The following is an 18,838-nucleotide window of genomic DNA, read 5'->3' as shown; positions in this document are numbered from 1 at the left end:
CTACTCTTTTCAATAATAATCCCATAAATAATATTACTAAAAATCCAAGAAATATCCAAATTGCACTGAAGCTGCGTTGCGATCTGCTTGTTGTCTTCCCCTTTGTGGTAAATCAACACAAACATCATTCTTAAGGGAGTTTCTAGGTGAAGACAGGAGGGAAGGGAAAGGGACTGTGCCTACGCTGCGCAGAGCCAGGCCCACGCTTTCAGAAAAACGTGCCAGGTGATGGTATTTCAAAAACACTTGGATGCTCCCACCCGGGGAAAAAAAAAAACAACCTTTTGGTGGCCGGGGGCCATGCAGGGGCCGCAGGGCCGGGGTCCACAGCAGCCCCCGGCTCCTCGCAGGGCACAGGAGGCGCTGGGGGGGGAGGGGGGAAGGGGCGGAGCCAGGCGGAGGGCCCCGCAGGGCAGCCCCCCGCCCCAGCCCTGCCAGCACCACGGGGAGGGGGCGGAGGTGCCAGACACCCCCCGGGGGCTGAGGGAGCATCCAAGTGGGTTTCAAATACCTCGGGCTTTCGCGGCTCTTTGTTCGCGGGGATCCTTCCCCCCTTCCCCGTGCTCGCACGGTAACGTTTCGTGCAAGGGTTTCCTGCCAAAAGACAATCCCCCTGAGCAAAAGCAGACCGAGAAAGTAGTGACCAATCCTTTCTGGATGGCTGTCACCAGGCTCCTCCCAGCCCCCGCTCCCCCTGCCATTTGCATACAAAAAAATCCAGAAAACTCCTGTTTGCCCCCGCATCTCGCTCAGACCCTCCGTCCCCGTCTGGCAGGCAGGAGCCCAGGCTGGGGGACGCTGTCTGCGGCTGAGGGCAGCGGCGCCCCGCCACCCCGGCCCCCCAAAGCCTTTCGCCACCCCCGCCTCCTCCAACCCCCTCCCCAAAAATGCATCGCCGCCTCTGCGCCCTGCTCCTGCTGGCGTCCCAGTGCCTGGGCTCGGCCGCCGGGCTCTTTCCTTTCGGGGAGCCCGACTTCTCCTACAAGCGCTCCAACTGCAAGCCCATCCCCGCCCCGATGCTGCTGTGCCGGGGCATCGAGTACCAGAGCATGCGGCTGCCCAACCTGCTGGGGCATGAGACGGTGCAGGAGGTGCTGGAGCAGGCTTCCACCTGGATCCCGCTGGTGCAGAAGCAGTGCCACCCCGACACCAGGAAGTTCCTCTGCTCCCTCTTCGCCCCCGTCTGCATCGACGACCTGGACGAGATCATCCAGCCCTGCCACTCGCTCTGCCAAGAGGTGAAGGAGAGCTGCGCCCCGGTGATGTCCGCCTTCGGCTTCCCCTGGCCCGACATGCTGGACTGCAGCCGCTTCCCCAAGGACAACGACCTCTGCATCCCGCTGGCCAGCAGCGACCACATCCTCCCGGTCACCAGGGAAGGTAAGAGGTGGGGGGCAGGGGGCTGCCGGGCTGCCCCGACAGCGCGGTCCCTCCCGCGATTTCTACAGGGGAGTAGAGGCGCCTCCCGCCCGTTGTGCCCCGGTACCGGGTGGGGGGGCTTTCCCGAGGGGACGGGGGAAACGGCAGGCACCGTCGGGGAACCAGACCCACCCTTTGCCCGTCCTTGTTCCCAAAGAAAAGGTCCGGGACCCAAGGCTCGAGACGCCCGGCTCCCACAGGGATACCCTCCCTCCCCAAAGAGGGGAGCTGGGGTGTTTTGTGTGGCGTCCCACCCCCCATTTAGTCTTTCCCTCGGAGGAGAAAAAAAAAAGACCAAAAAAAAAAAAACAAACCCAAACACCACCAAAAAACCCCAACTTTTGGTTTAGTTGTGACCTTAAAAGGTATTCCCCCCCCACCCCCCCGCAGTGGATCTGCAGCAAGGTAAGGCGCCTCAAAGTGCCGGGGCACTGCCGGGGGCGCGGGGGAAGGCGCAGGGTCAGTCCATCCGTCCGTCGAGGGACGGCAAAGCGGCGTTTCGCGAAGGGTTCCCACCGCCACCTGCTGTTCCTTTCTCCCGAAGCCTGACGGAGACTGTCCCTTGCCTTTCCAGCACCCAAGGTCTGCGATGCTTGCAAAAATAAAAACGAAGATGATAACGACATTGTGGAAAACCTCTGTAAAAACGACTTCGGTAAGTGGAAGCAGATCCCCCCTTCGCTGAAACTTGAGAGTTGAGGGTCAGGTAAAACTCCCAGTGGAGTCAGGGAGAGATGTGCCTGAATAAAGGCAGGGCTTTGTCTTATCTGCAGATGGACACGTCTGACCGTTGGGTCACAAAACACAAAATTCCACCTCAGAATAAAAAGCAGCCCTTTTTATAGTCCTTTGCTGTTTGCTGTTTTGAAGTAGTTGTGCTTTTTTATGTGGATGTTGCTGGCAAGTCAAATAGAAAGTAAAATGAAAAAAAAAAAAATTCATCCAGACCATTGCCTGGGGAGAAGTAGAGCAAAGCTTCATTTAGATCTATGAGAAAGAGCCGCATGACCAATCCCACGTATCATAGTCTCTCCGTAGATTAAGCATGAAGCTCTATATATCATTTGACAGAGAAGGTAATGCACAGACAATTGGGGAGATAAACTTAATGGGAAGATCTGGGGTTAGAAGAGGACAAGAAAGCCCCTTCGACACAGACAACTGAACAGCACATTATCCACACATTAGCATTTCAAGAGAAAAAAGGAATGAGGAGGGGAATCCTTTCAAAATAGGTCAATGTTTATACCTGAAAACAGATTTGTAGTATAAATATCTACAACAATTCAGAAGTCTTTCTTTAAAAAAAACAAAACACCACCCAAAACTTGAAACCACGACGGGGGGGGACATAATTGCTAAAACAACCAATAGCTTTGGCCTGGCAAATTGCACTCAGATAAATCCTCCTAAAGCTAAACATGCCCCACAGATTCTTACAGAGCCCTGTATCCCCCTCCTAGTTATTTTACCAAATCGAATACAGCTGTTGGACCAATTTGCCCTCCATGGGATCTATTCTTTAAAAAAAAACAATGCATGTGAAATATCATTTCCTTACAGGTTTGCCTAAAATCCTCTCCAGCCTAATAAATTAAGTTTAGAAGTTTTCAGTCACAGCAGAGATCAGGTTTCAGATTAGGTCTAGGTACTCGCCTCCCCACCTCCCCTTCAAACTGTAGTTTCAGGAAGACTGTCCTCTCCCAGCTAAAAACAGAGCTCTGCTTCACATAGCAAACCTGCCCTCTCCCTGTTTGCAAACAGGAGAAAAGCCGGAGAAAATATTAATTTAGGAAGGAAGGAAAAATAGGGGGAGGGGGAAGAGGAGAAAAGAAACCCCAAAACCCTCAACCCTACGGTTGATTCAAACTGAAATGACTTGCATGCCCTTTGTGGCTTTAGAAATGGAGCCACCTGCTGCCTCTTCTGTCAGCCCTGACAGTTTAATTAGCAATAGAGCACCTCCCTCCCCAGGTCCTCTTTATGTGCACTAATGGGAAAAAACCTCTCAATCTCTCTCCCTCTCCCCACATCCCCCTCCCCTCGCTCTATTAGCCTTGAAGATAAAAGTGAAGGAGATTGCATACATCAATGGGGATACCAAGATCACCCCCGAAACAAAGAGCAAAACCATCTACAAGCTGAATGGGCTGACAGAAAGGGATCTGAGGAAGATCGTGCTCTGGCTCAAAGGTGGCCTCCAGTGTACCTGCGACGAGATGAATGACATCAACGTCCCCTACTTGGTGATGGGGCAAAAGCAAGCGGGGGAACTGGTGATCACCTCGCTGAAGCGGTGGCAGAAAGGGCAGCGGGCTTTCAAGCGGTTCTCCCGCAGCATCCGCAAACTGCAGTGTTAGTGGCTTCGGCTCTGCCCGCCTCCAGCAGCCGCCTCTGTCCCGAGCTTTCCGGGCCTCCCGCACCTTCTTGCTTCGGCCCCTCTGAGCCTTGAGATGCCATGGGCATGAGACACGGTGACCACTCTCCAAGAGGGGAGGGAGCCCTCCATTTTTGTACATAGGTTAAAATGTAATAAAAAAAAAAAAAATCATGACTATTTTTGGGAAGTATTAAAGTATCTCGCTTAAAGCCTTTTTTCTTATGGTTGCAAATGTGACTTTGGTCTGGGGTTTTTCCCTCTTCATTTTGTTAATGCTGGTTCATTTATATTGCTGCTTCTCTGTATACATGCATGTTTGTTGTGCAAAAGTAGGAGATGCAGCGAAAGACAGCCACGCATACGACTGGCCTGTCACAGTGGGTATGACTCTTTCACCAAGGTGAAATGGCTTGCCATCTATATTAACACTATAAAGGTCATGTTACGACTCTTGCATGTGATACATAGGCACCAGTAAAAGTATATTAACCATTCTCACATTTTCTTTTCAACAAGTCTGAGCCCTTTTCTTTCAGAAAAACTAAACAAGTTTTGGAGCTGGTTGATCTGAATGCAACTTTTTTATTATTATTTTGCAAATTAAACCATCTGTAGCCTAACTGTAATATACCTAGTGGTTAACCTGAAAGAGTTGTAAAATATTGCTTTAATTAACCTTGTAAATACTCCAGATAAATGTTATATTCTTGTATATAAACTTTACATCATAGTTTATCCATTGTCTTGGTCTGTATTCACTTTAATCTGTTATATGAAAACAAGGAGAAAGCTGTCCAACTGGGCTTTGTCATGGCAAAGCAAAATCTGGCCTTCCATCCCAACTGGCCAGCAGAGAAGCAGGAGGAAGCATCTAGTGCTTCAATCAGAAGAAAACACAGTGGACCTTATTTTGCCAAAGATGAACCCATGAGACATGGCACTGAGGTTCAGTCAACTCATTTTAATATCCATCTACTGAGCCCTTCAAGATGAAGAGCTCCTTTGTTCAACTGCCTGCATTTTCATCTTCTCAGAAGTCTCTGCTTTTTGCTGATGTGGAATTGCAGTAAGACCATTTGCTTAAAAATCAAATACACTTATCCATTTCTTACACTTGAAAAAGACATAAAGGAGTGCAAGAGTAGACAGAAAAATCTCATTTGCAACTAGCAATTCAGAATAATAGTAGAGCAAGGCATGTTTTGTGTGTATGTACACTCACTATTCTTGCTGAGAAAGAAAATAAAACCTACCTAATAGTGTACCTAGAGGAAGGTTTTCCAGCATTTTTCTTACAAATGTTTTCTGGTTAAGAGCATTACCTGCTAGAATTTTATTGTGCTTATTGTGAAAAATAGTCTTGCTTCCCAGTGCTGTCACACATAAAGAAATTCTTCTTAGATTCACTGAGAGAATGAGCAGCTCAGTATTCCCAAGGACAATGTTTAATGCTAACCATCACAGACAAAATGCAAACCAACACTAGATTTTTTTTTTAAGTAAAAAAAAAATTAATATCATATATTTACTGTGATTTTTTTTTTTCACCATCAGGACAGAAAGACAAAATCTAAGGATCCAACATGTTAAATTTGTCTCAGAAAAAATAAATGTTTGCCCTCTCCCAGACTCTTAATGCACTCACTACACCTGGTACAAAGAACAGTGAGACTCAGAACAAGCAAAAAGAAAGGTCAGTCCTCACAAATATCCTCAAAAGTATAATAATAATAATAATTTTTAAAACAGCCAAAAAGCCCCATTCCAAAATGTCTCTTAAATGTCATTAAAACCTTTCTTCTGAATGGGCCTGGCTTCCCAGCGGACAGATTTGAGTCTTTTCATACTATGGCGTAATTATTTTAATACCAGCACCATGTCCATCATCTTACAGAGCCATCAGCATCCAGATGTCACATAGCTCTAGTCATCTCGTGCAGCAAATAATGGAATACCTGGCCCTGAACAACCTTGGTTTTAGAGGGAACAAGCTCACGGATAAAGAGGAGCTGGCTGAAGATGGGCCTGCCTACTGTAGGAAAGCATTTCGAAAAGGCAGTTGTTGCAATGCAGTTTCTGGGGACCAAAAATGAACAGCCAGGGCTGCTCCACTCAGCCTGCCTTACAGATACTAAGTTCTCCTACAGCAACCATAAAATTGTCTTAATTGGGCTGTTCTAGAAGGCAGCAGTACAGACACTGATGAGGACAGACAGGTCACAAGTTACTCACTCTGGAGTCACGTTAAGGCCAAGGCTACATAACAGATTTTTGCCAAATCACTTAGACATATGAAGACACATTACCTATGGCAAACATTGCTCCGTCTTAAAAAAAAAAAATTCCCTTCCTCCATTACAAAATAAACACCGTTACACCAGAGAAGTCCTGTTCCTGTCAGGAGAAATTCAGGAGAAGAAGAATGAACTAGACTGGCAAAAAAAAATTCAATTTTACTAGTATCATCAGCATCCTGGATTAAGAGCATCCTGCCATACCATGTACCCCTACCAATAAAGCCTTCCGCATGTGGCCCTGGGCCAAATCACTGGGACTATCCACCCTCTGGGTGAACTGGCAGAGGCAGGATTACCTTTCAGATAAGCAGGGTTTAGGCAAATGGAAAGCATAATGATACTTAAGTTTTCCCGGTTTAGTTCCATTACCTTGTTCTAACAGCATCGTATTAAAAGATGGGTCATATTCACCTCACCAAGGAGAAGGAGTGTCAGTGTTTTTTATACTATCCATTTTCAAAGGTGTATAAACCAGACATTGCAAACTATTCAACTGAAAATTAGAATTTTAAAGCCACAGCCTGAGGAAACCATCACCCAGATGCTGGCAAAGAAGTAAACACATACATTTTTCAAATTTACTCCTACTTGCTCAACAATAACTGAAAATCTTCAACTGTGCCAGGCAAATAGTGAACCAAACATGTAAAAAAAAAAAAAACATCTGAGCCTATTATTTCTGATCAGTGTATCACTTTATTACCTGTTATTGTACAGTTCAGTTCTAGCAGAATTTTTTTTCTCAATTGATGAAAAAAAGGCAACCCACTGTTGCATTTTTCACTTTTTGTCTTCTTCTAATTAAAACAACATTGTTATGCAGCCAATTATGTAGCTCCTATTGTATTTGCTTTCATAAAAACTATAAAAGCAGTTGACTACAATGGATTAGTTTAAGAACAATAATAATGATACTTGACATTTATACAGAAGTTTCCATTTAAGTTTCTCAGACTGCCTTCACAAAAATAGGCATTAATATCCCTGTTTTGCAGATCAGGAAAATGAGGCACAGTGAAGTGAAATAACTCATTCAAAACCACCCAACAAGTCCTTTACAGTCATGAAAAGCAGCATATTTTTTGTCTCCAAGTTTTATGCTCTAATCACTAGACCACAGCAATCACAATGGTGTGTAATCAAGGCAGCACTTAGATTATAATTTGAAAGCATAATAGCAACCAAGGCTCCCTCCAACTTCTTCTTCCCCCTCAGTGTGTAAAAAAAAGAAAACGACTGCCCAAATTCAAATTTAAAACCCACCAGCAATATTCCTCACAGCCTTTTCCTTTCTTCCTTATTTATCGTTCTCTCTATCCTTTAATTACTTCTTAATCCTTTCCTTTCTCCCTCACTACTCATTCACTTCAGACACCCACAGAGAAGCCACTCAGCCCCTCTCTCACCCCTCTCATACAGACACTTTCACCCTCGCTATGGTTTATTAAAGAACTCATGCAGTATAACTACACACAAGCCACAAAAATCCTAATGATCAGCTTAAGACATAAAAAGACCCATGCGGGAAATTCAGCAAGAGGCATTTAAATTTAATTAGTGATTTTCTTTGAGGACAGGAGGGTGGTTAGATGCCACAAGGAGCACCACAGACACATGCTGGTCGCCTCAGGCACAGCCACTATTCCTCTTCTGCAGCAGGAGAATATAAGGATATTTAAAGAATATAGTGAGCACGATGAACACACAGATAAAGCACACCTCCCCTTGCATGGCCAAGTCTCCTGCACATCTCAGCCCACTGTTATAACCCTGTGTTCCCCCACTGGGGTCAAGGTGGGGGAACTCTCAACTTCCTTCCAGATGTCTCACTGCCTCCCTTCAGCCATCGAGGGCATCAGCCAAGAGCAGAGCCACCGTGACTTGAGAATGGATTGCCTCATCATCCCCCGGGTGCCTGCTGGGACATGAAAGACCCCCATGCAGCTGGCAGGGCAGCCCCTTTTTTGCTGCTTCTGCTGCCATCCTCACCAAACCTAGCAGCCCTGTAAGCCCTTGTGATGTGTCCACAGTTGGCAATGCCAGAGGAAGGGCAATGGATTGATTGCTACCAGAGCAGTAGGCGACCTTCCTTAGGTTAGGCAGCGCAGACTTTTGTTATTGGAGCCAGAAGATCCTATTTCTAGGCTTCAGAGACCTGCCTGTATGATTTATCCAGAAGTTTCCTTCTTATCAGCAGATGTAGATTCAGTACAGCCTGACTGTCTGATGAAACAACCACAGGAATGGATCTTGTTTGCCTTTGTACGAAGAAGAGAGTGCAAGATATTCACATCACACTCCAAGCTGTCCTACAAACATAAATTAGCCCACACCATATCCCCTTGGGGTGAGTTTAATAGGGTAACATTTTCCAAATGCATCAACCCCCTTCAGGGTGAGCCGAGGGCTCCTAAATCACCTAGATGCCTTGGAAAATATTAGCCGCTATCCCCAGCTGGAGTTAAAGCCAGTTGGCTGAGGTCAGCCAGCAAGCCTGTCACCCAGCCAGGAGGAACACCTCAGCAATCAGCCAGCCAGCCCATCGCTCTCACGACTGATCAAAATAACCAACCAATGCAGAGAGCTGCACCACGAAGCAGCTGATGGAGCAAACTTCAAAACCAGTTACTGCACGCACAGAGAAGCCGTCCTGACAGAAAGACCAGCGCAGCCCAAAAGAGAGCGTATATATCTTCGAAGACCCACAATAAGGCAGTACTATTAACGCAGCTCTTTCAAAACCCAAATGACACAGATCATCCTTTAGGAGTAATTGTCAATCCACAAAAGTGATGCTAAAATCATGAAGAATCTTCTGTTTGGACACAACAGGTTGCCAGTAGAATCACGGCCAAAACTAGCAGCAACTGGTAGACTTGGGAGTGATCGGAAAAGGTAGCAGAAATGCTAATTTAAGCACACTTTCAACTTTCCAGGTCTTTGTTTTCAGAGCTTAACCCTGGCAGTCTTCATTAGACATTAAACTTTCCATATGGAGCCACTCTAGAAGGACAATTTAGAGTTTTCCGTTGATACCTGCTTTTATCAGGCAAGAGATAACTAATCCTCCCCTGGCAATTTCCCTGCATTTGCTTCAAATCTCCAAGATTGTCTAATTGCTTTTTTTGTTATGTGAATCTCTAGCCACGCACAATAGTGAACCCTGGCTGCTTACACACTGAGACAGGTGCTTTAGTAGCTGCGGGGCTCACATCATTAAGCACATGCAGAGCTATTAATCATTTCAGTTTACTCTCAGGCAGAAACCTGAATTAAGTCAGGCCACTTTCCTAAGAAAAACAATAGCTTAATTGTAATAGGTAAGGCAAAAGAGTCTGGAGAGGCAGAGTTTCAGAAAGTAGAGCAACTTCCCCCCACAAAATAATCAGGCAAGACAAGAAAATATACTGTAATTTAAGAATTAGGAGGTTTAATAATTTGTTTTCAACAAGGGAAGAAAATTATTTCGAAGATAATCTTGCAGCCTCACACAACCTCTTTGTTTCCTTCAGATGCTGGATTCTCCAATATGGGAAAAATTTTCAGTACTCTCGTTTACATTCTGTGATCTGTAGCACTGCAATCATCCCAGTGATGTGAATGGTGGTTTTTTTTTTCAAAATTCAGGTTTTTAAATAGAGCATGGATTTTCAAAAGAGTCTATGAAACTAAAGCATAAGCTCAATTTCCAAAGTATTCTTGGGTTTTGATTTTTAAGTAACTTACACAACTAAAGGATGAAAAATTAATTTTCTTGGAAGCAATGTAAGAAGGCTTATTTTAAATCCTGTTAGGATGCTTGCAGATGCTTATCTGTTGCTCGAGGTACCCACATATATTTAAAAATTTGGCTGCAACACATATATCCTTAGAGACTTTACTGTACTTGGCACTCAGGGATTTTGGAAATGGGATCTAGACTGTTGAAAATATTAGCAAGTGGTAGTATCATAATCTGTCCCACGCATGTAAAGTCTTAAAATTGTTTTAACTCTTTTGTTCCATCATTTGACTGGAATATGAGACTTACTGGGAGAGCTCTGGAATTCTAAAGCTAGCTCTACCTTCATAAGAAAACACTGCATGGAAATCAGTCCCCCAATCCAGAACTGAGCTTTAGAAATCTTGCTGGAAGCATCAGCATCCCTCTCAACTTTGCATTACTACATTAAGTAGAAGAACAAGAAAAGATCTGTGTGAAATGCTGCTTTCTACAACACAACAGAGCAGGAAACTATACTAAATTTTAAGACTTGCCTGGCAACTGCCGCAACTAGCACATAGCAAGAAGGAGCAATATAAAAGTCAGCAATATAGTCGGTTTTATATATATGTAACTATAGTTAATAAAGGGTTTATTATTTAATGAGATTTCTCAAAATGGAAGATGGAAGAGACAGTGCATTTTCTCCCATATGAAACTCCAGAGGATTACTGGAGACATCTAGAACACAGATTACAATATAGCACATCTCCTGTGCTACTAAGAGTGCCATAACCTAGCTTAGGGTGAAGTTCACCTAGCAGTAACTACACTTACTGTGTGCATACTGTATCTAAATGTGATCTGCTCCACAGAAGCTCCATTTTGTTGACGCCCCAGCTGTATGCTCCCACCACCTTCCTCAAGGCAGAGGTATCAATCACACAAGGCAGACAGCATGTCAGCTCAGCTCTTTTACTCAACCCCAACTCAGCTCTAAAAAAGAACAACTAAATATGATGAGTGGTTTGTGGCAAATTCAGCAGCAGAGTAGAAGCCCCACCTAGTCCCATGGCTGCACCATCTGATGTACGGGGATGGGGTGATGCAGGTGGAAGGTAGGTCACACAGTGCCTCCTAAAAACAGGCCCTCTGCCCAGACATTTGCAAAGAAGCAAGTATGTTACAGCAGGCTCAGTCTCAATTTGCTGCTCTGGCTTGCCCAGCACCAAGTGAAGCTGCTGAGATGGTGTGGACTATTAAAGAGCTTGCAGTATTGACTTTGTCTCTGTATAGCCTGTCCCTGTGGTACGTGAAGGTGTCCCCTGGGGATCTGCCCCTCAGAGTGGGCAAGGAGCAAGGGCTGGTGCGCTGCTCTGGCTCTGCGAGCTCCCACAGGGCAGAAGAGCAGGAGGCTGGACCCCTTCAGGTGGCAGCCTAATGACCATCTGCAGGGCAAGGCTCAGCACATTTGTACCCTGGAAACAAAAAATACACCTTTTCAGCCTCACGGTAATCTCAATAAGGCTGAGCACCCGAGGCCCTGGCTTGCTGTATTTGCCAACTGGGCTCTCCTCCCGCTTGCCTGTCTCCCACACTCATTCTATCTTTGATCCTCTCAAGGAGAAAAAGGATCTAGAAGAGATTGTGGGAAACTTTACACACAGCAGCACTCGAAAAAGAGATAAGAAGAAGGTGCTGGTGAATACTGTAATGGCCTCATCTACTTCAGTGAGAGATTCTCATCTGGCTGATGTATTCCATTTCTGACACACTACTGAAAGGACGGTACAGAAACAGAGCTTAAAAAAAAATGAGAGGACAAGATTTTTGCCAGGGAATTTGGTACCAACATGCATTCTAGGTAGACTTTATGAAGTGTGAAATGATGGCCTAGAGCTGGTCCTAGGGAAATCAGCGGTAAAATTCCACATACATTAATAGGTGCAGAGTAAATCCAGTATTGACTACTTTTGAAGAGTCTGACTCTGTAACACCAACAATTCAGAAGAGCCACTCCTGCTCAAACTCCAATTAGAAGAGAAGTATTTTGAATAGATTTAATGGAGCCCTACTGAAGCCACTGCTCTAAAATAGTATTAATGCAATAGCTGACTAGGTCTGCATAAAACATGTACTTCTATATAAATGCAATAGCAGAAGCTATCTGGAATTAAAAACAGCAACCCCAATTGTCACAGTTTCAGCACATAAAGAGGTGGACAAGTGACTGCGGTCAGGATGAAGTCATTCTCACTATATAGCATCAGGCAACTGGCTGAGTGCAAAGCTGCCTGAGGTTCAGCAAAGTCAGCCTGGTGACATGTGGAGCAGATGCTGAAAGTCTGACAGCTGGAAATGTTGGAAGCACTTGTCATCAGGAGGTGGCAGGAAGCTTATGTCAGCTGGAAAAGAGCCTGGATGCTTGTTGCTAGGGCAGCAGAGAGGGTTTTGACAGATAAAAGTGTTGGAGAGCAACGACTAGAGATAAGAGTGCAGATCCCTGGGAAGGAAAAGGAGAGCTGGTTCTTCAAGTTTATCTTTAGAGATAGGGATACAACAGGTCACAGCAAACCCCCATTTTGGGGCAGGGGCTTGCATAGTCCTCAAATCATGTGCTGCTGGCTTAACTCCAGAAAGGAATTGTTAGTTTGACATTTCATGCTCATTTTCAGTGTTATGGTATGAATGCTACAGCTAGCAGGAAGTTGCAGGTGGGAAGGAAAGCAAGTGGGGGAGAAGAAAATACTCATCTTTCGGAAGAGCTAGACTTGCTGGCCTTGACCTTGAGAACCTGAATGACCAAAGTTTGCATGCACTTAGGTCTGCACCTGGTAAAGTGCCTTCTTTTTGTCTTTTACTTTCCTCTGGAGGCATTCAGAGTAAAGCAACAAAGACATAGCAAGTATGTCTTTTTCAGTCAATCTTATTTGGTCCTGAGAAAAACAGAGAGGAGGAAAAAAAATGAAGCTTCTTAATTGAGATTGTTAAAATGTAAGTATGTTAAAGAACAGGAAGAAGACCTGAGGACTACTAAAAATGCACAGTTTTCAGAAAGACTGAAAAATAAGACCTTGTTAGTAGCTGGTTTTACTCCAGAGCCAGTAAAAATGCTAGAAAACCACAAAAAGTAGAACGTCTTTTGCAAGTTTTGTTTTGTTTTTTTTTAACAGGTTTCCCCAATTGTACAACATTGCTCAGAGATTTTCCAGAGCAAAGGCCTTCTCACAAAACATTATAAAAGTTACAGCATTGACAGCAATTTCAAATAAATGGAAAACCCAAGGTGTTTTTAAATTTTCACACTATGAGAAGTTCCTTTAACTAAGTACAGTTGGCTGAACTTTTTTTTCATTAAATGGTTTCTTGGTTTGGATGAATCAAATAAATTGGGGAAACTCACCTAGTGCTGTTTCTTTTTCATTTCCAAGGTCGAGAGTGGACATTTCTGAAATTAAATATTCCAGTTTTGGTAGCAGACTTACAGAGTCACTGGCATTATCTATACTCATTCATGCATGCTCAGACAGATCACTGGGACAAGATGGCAAATACTTGTCTAGGCTCTGGGAGATCCAGGTTTAAATTTGTCCTCTCTTCCCCTCTGTGCTCCTTTTCCTAGTTGAAATCAAGAGCTCAACCACTAATCAGAGAATTTGGTAGCTACACACTTGAATGGGGAGTATGCTGGGTGTTTCACTCTCAACTTCTGCCACTGAAGCTTTTAAAAAATGTATAAAATTATAGAATAAATCAGATATTCTTTCTTATTCTTTCAGAATAAATCTAAGCCTATGGCCTGATGCATAGGTTACTCACTTTGCACAGCAGTGGGAGAACATGAAGTACAAGTCAGAACACATCTCTGATCCTCAGCCTCTCTCTTGCCCCTGTAGATGGCCCCACATCAGACTCATAAACAGAGAAGATCCAGGACAAGAAACCTGACCCACAAGTTCTGATTTTGCTTGCTTGATCCAATGGGGTTATTTTTTCATCTAGGTATGCTAGGAAAGAAACAGAGCTTCACCTCAGAATACTTCATTCCCAGTGCTAAGACTTTCATCTGAGTGTTAGGCGAACCTTACTAAAAGCTTGAAGCAGTTTGGAGTCTTGAATTTAAGTTGTTAACATCCCAGGTAAATTGCCCTACTCACTGAACCAGTGGATAAAACGGGAGAGCTGGGACTACTTCCCTCTCATGTTTATGATCCAATCTTTTGCTTTTATTAAATGTACCTGAAAACCAAATGAAACAGTTTGCCAGGTGTTAAAACACGTTTCTATAACCTCAAATCAATTCTTGTTGCTGTGCTGACAATTCTAAAGAAATGAAGTTTCCATTCAGTCCATAACTTTTTTTTTTCAGTTCAGCTGGCAAAATACTTTAAACCCAGCAACTATTTGCACAGCCCTATAAATTAAGTTTACTAAAGGAAACAATTAGCAAGCCTGTAGCCTACAGGAATTTCAATTGGTGCTGCTACAGTGCATTGTTTAAGTAATTAGAAAATAATTCAAACTATTGTAAGTATTTGCAACACAAATGCAGAGCACATAGATGCTGTCCTATTAATAATGGGAGCTATAAAAAGATTGAAAAGCTAGTCTGCAGAGGAGGTCACATGCTTATTAGTCTAACCACTATATGCTTTTCATTGTCACTGAATAGCAATATTAGAATAAAATAGGACTGCCCAGGGAAATGTGCTCCTGCACTGCTAAATTTGTGAGAAATCAAAAGATACAGATGTGTCACTTACTCCATTCAAGCTTAAACAGATGAGCATCTGAATAAAGAGATAATTAGGGAAGTTAAGGTGTACCACCACCCCAGAATGCCGTATGAAACACTGAGCAGAGCTATAAAATCAGCAACAAGATGTCATGAAATCAAAATGAGTTTCCAAATGAGTGTCTATTTCCAAATGGAAATAGCATCAATCATGTGAGCGTCGATCTTGTGAAAATTAATTTAACGGGATAACTCAGCAGAGATGCTCAAACCACAATTTAATACACTCTACAATCCTGAAATGCAATTGATCCGCTTAGGACTGTAACACTGCCAAGTGATAATTTCAATTGCAGCCTCAAAAAATGCCGCACCTCAGATTTAGCTATTAAGCTTTAGAGATGGGCTAGCAGCCAGATGTTTATAAACTCTTTTCAGGTTACAATTTAGTTACGGTTACAGGGTTAGACAATGTCCTCTCATTTAGCCCTTCAACCGACTAGCTTAACCATTATTTGCCACTACACTGGGCATATGCACCCTGCTGGCTGCTACTGTCCAATGCCAAGTCATCTATTTCCCCGCTACTGCTAGGCTGAGGCTGCTCCATTCATCCCCTAGACAGCCTCCTTTCAGGGGAGCATTACAGGCTCAACAGACCTCTTTGTTGGAGTTCTATTTACACCACCATTTTTTGTTACTCAGATTGTGAAAGGAAACAACAGGAGATGGAGAAGAGACGGACCACTAACACAGTGGACCAGAAGTCATCAACCTCGGTTCTTTGAAGTGATGTGCACAGTAAACATGGAAACTATACCAAAATGTGAAATAACCTGGTGGTCTAAGTGCAGTTCCCAGTAGACACGTGGATCTATATCTACAAAAAGTCAGCATCATAATCAGCAATAACTGGCAACCTTCCCTGTTATTTACAAAGAGCTGCAGTGTAATTATTCACCCAGCTCCCATTGATTATAATGGGATTTGGCTGGATAAATCCCCATGTAACTCTTTGAAAATTTGGGAGCTTTAAGGCAGGCACTGCTCAGAGGTGCAAAACCGAGCACACATTCTGATGGAATGTGCTCCCTTCCAAATACAGCTAAAACGTAGCCACAATCATTGTGAGCCTTTGACTCGACTGCTGCTGTCTCAAAGCTGTGGTGAGACAGAAATGCAGCTCCCTGCAGCAGGACAGCACAATGACCGCGCACCTCCCGGACACAGGAGCACTGGAGCACATGTGAACTCTGAAGACGTGTTTAATTCCCTCTGACTTCAGCAAGACTAAAGCATGCACACGACCGCTTCGTGACACAGATTTTAGCATGTGACCCAGGGCGTAAGGCATACGGCAGTGGTCCAGAGGCCTCACAGTGGCTTCAATTGTCAGGTTTTAGCTGAGGAAGCTGCTTTGCATACACACCATGCTGCTCAGCAGCTGCCTCCCCGGTAAGCCACGGGCCAGCGCGCTCCTTGCCCCCACCACAAAGGCTTTTGCAGCCGCATCGCTTCACTCCCATGGTTCACCCTGTCAGCTTCAGTGGAAGCAATACTCTGCATTTCAGCAAGCATTAGCAAGACCAAGGCTTTAGGTGCCAAGGTGAAAGACACAGTATGTTGAACCACAAGCTGAGCAGGCGTAAAAGGGCTTGGGTTCAGTGAACTTGGTGCCATTTGGACAGACTTTCTACACCAGACAGCAGCTCCAGCAAGGGCACATGTGTAGCTCTCATTTCTTTGCTGTACTCTTACTGGAATACACCTGTCATCCCCCAGCCACGTTATTCTCTTTGCTTAGCACTTGAGCCCATCACCCAGCTCCAGCTTCCTCTCTAGTCCTCAGCTGTCCTGCTACTCCTTTCTGAGCTTCCCTGCAAGGTAGCTCCACGTTACTTCAGTCTCCAGATTTTAAGTTTGCAAATGCAGGACACCCCACTCCCACCGGCTGTGGTGTCCATCAGCCTTCCTAGTGCTCTCCCATTCTCTGCTACTATTTTCCAAAGTGGTGATGCCTTAGACAAGATAAACACCACCAGAGGCAAATGTCATGTAGCTTCTCTGTGATAATTATTTCCCATTTCTACCGTGGGACAGATGCTATACAGTGCTGTTGTCTAAGATACGTCTACATGCGTTACCTTTACCACGAATCCACCATCAATCTTTCAGAACATTTTATTGGTGCCCAGATTCTGGGGTCCTGGGATGATAAACGTCACATTGTTTTCATTTTATGAAATGTGCATTTTTAGACTTTCTTTTTCAGAAAAGAAAAAAAAAAAGAAAGAAAAAGAGACTCCTAAGAGCTAAGAAATTAAAAGTGACCAAGAAGAATTATGTTACTGTGGAAAATTTTCTGTTCCTGAAAAGGTCACATCATTGGGGGAACAAGAGGATTGCTTCTTGTATTTTCATTATTTGAAGCAAAAGTTGCTTCAGTAACTTCTGCAGATATGAGGAGGATCACATTTTCATGTCCTGCTTTATGGCTGATTAACTTACTATTTCTCCCTTGTCTGGTGTGTTTTGCTGCTTTTTAAGAGCACCTCCTTCACAAAATAAAAATGTTCTTTTATCTGACAGTTTCCAGAGGCTGGACATAAAATAGACAATGCACAGAACACAGAGACTGCATGCATGTTTCAGTGCATAGAAATTTGCACTTTTAATTTTAACCAGTGCAAATGACAATTAAAAGCAACAGTCTTTCAACTTTTGTAGGAAGAGTTCCCATTTTTGCATTTTACGGGGTAGTTAGGAAAACAAAATGTTATGGCCTATATAGGGGAACAATTTTCAGTGAAACCAGCTGATGTCCATCTTGCCTTATCTGTATTACTTTATTCTCTGATCATAAATGTATCCAATGAATCTTTTTTTTTTTTTTACATTATTTTACTTTCTTGGTAAACTGTGTGCATCACGAGATATTAAAAAAGTATACAAGTTACTATTATTTTCCCAATGGGCTTCCCTTTACAGTACAGCACTGTATTGTAGTTATCACACTGAGAATTTGCCAAAATTACCTGACAGACCTGCTCTGTCAGTTCCAAGAAGAAAAAAAAAAAAAAAAAAAAAAATCCATTATTTTTTGCTTCCCAGGAATTCCAGGATCCAGTCTAGTCAGTCAGAAAGAGTTGTTCCCTTCTAAGACCAAAGAAATATGTTTTTAAGCATATCAAGTTTAGGAAAACAGACAAATCCAGCAAAGCAGTATCTCGGGGAGAGCTCAAAGAATAAAATTTAAAGTATTTGTTGTATTCTGTTGAATGGTGGGGTAAAGCTAACAACTGACAGGGCTGCCTGGTTGTCAAGAGATTAAGATGGAAAAACAGGGCCCCAAATGTTAATTGCACGTCACTTAAATTGCTATGATTTGGTTTATACTATCTTACACAGCTCTTTAGCTTTGATTAGACTTTTGCCAAGTGCTCCGAGACACTTTCTGATAAGTGTGATAGAGCTACAGTATGTGTGTATTGAATGTGGGGAGTATTAGTTTACGCAGAAACATTCCTGTGTCACCTAGTCTCATTTTGGCTGCTTAGCCCTATTTATTAAAACACTGAAGAAAGACGGGGGGGGGGGGGAGTAGGATAACAGCATATACAAATTTTCCCTTGAATATTTCTGCTTTGTCAGAGGTAAATGCTCTTTAGCCTTCCAACTTAAAAAAAAAATAAAAATCCTTCTGTTGCATTTTAAAGAGCACTTTGAAATATAAAGCTACTACTTTTATAACAGAAAAAACACCTAGTGATTTAAGCTTATTGTAAAGGTTTTGATGCATATTCTGGGTTAAATGGCCAGTATGGAAACTATGTAATGAAACCGCATAAAATTATTACATGCAACCCAGTGTATTAATATATATACATATTTTTAAAAATATAGATGTACTTGTAGGGAAATCTCTAGGAAAGGAACCACTATCTTTCCTCGATAAGACCTTTACTTCCCATGGGTGGCTGATATTACTATCGTTACCGTAGCATTTATTCATGCACACACTAGGGGCAGCACACGGCCCTGCAGCACAAGGAGAACTTTGTGGCAAATACCGCAGAGGTCTTGCTGGTAGGAGACCGCAGCTGGGGAGTCCTCCAGCTAGCAGGGAGCAATTTGTACAGACCCCATACCTGAACAGCACTCAGCTGCAACCCCAAGCCCTGAGGTGCTCCGTACCCATGCAGAGTCGGGCCGCCCTTGGGTTACTGCAGGGGACGTCACAAGACGAGGGCCAGCCCCTGCTTCCCTTCACAGCAGGACTGCAGTCTGTGGCATGTGAGCGTGCA

At 43.8% G+C, this 18,838-nt stretch overlaps 1 protein-coding gene across 1 annotated transcript; it reads left to right on the top strand.

Annotated features, from left to right (window-relative positions):
• The first annotated feature begins 775 nt into the window (after positions 1-775).
• Positions 776-4,534, top strand: SFRP2 (secreted frizzled related protein 2). Its single transcript, XM_086747190.1, has 3 exons — positions 776-1,380; positions 1,994-2,074; positions 3,475-4,534. Exons 1-3 carry the CDS (start codon positions 888-890, stop codon positions 3,777-3,779), a joined length of 879 nt encoding a protein of 292 aa, XP_086603316.1. The 5' UTR covers positions 776-887; the 3' UTR covers positions 3,780-4,534.
• Positions 4,535-18,838: the final 14,304 nt, after the last annotated feature.

The sequence above is a fragment of the Chlamydotis macqueenii genome, chromosome 4, assembly GCF_036417535.1.
Source record: "Chlamydotis macqueenii isolate bChlMac1 chromosome 4, bChlMac1.mat, whole genome shotgun sequence".
Lineage (NCBI taxonomy): Eukaryota > Metazoa > Chordata > Aves > Otidiformes > Otididae > Chlamydotis > Chlamydotis macqueenii.
This window is presented reverse-complemented; position numbering and strand designations above follow the sequence as displayed.

Excerpts from the sequence above, each read along its gene's own strand:
- SFRP2 (XM_086747190.1), top strand. The coding sequence starts at position 888 with ATGCATCGCCGCCTCTGCGCCCTGCTCCTGCTGGCGTCCCAGTGCCTG. Across the intron at positions 1,381-1,993 it reads CCTCCCGGTCACCAGGGAAG|CACCCAAGGTCTGCGATGCT; the intron begins GTAAGAGGTGGG and ends TTGCCTTTCCAG. Across the intron at positions 2,075-3,474 it reads CCTCTGTAAAAACGACTTCG|CCTTGAAGATAAAAGTGAAG; the intron begins GTAAGTGGAAGC and ends TCGCTCTATTAG.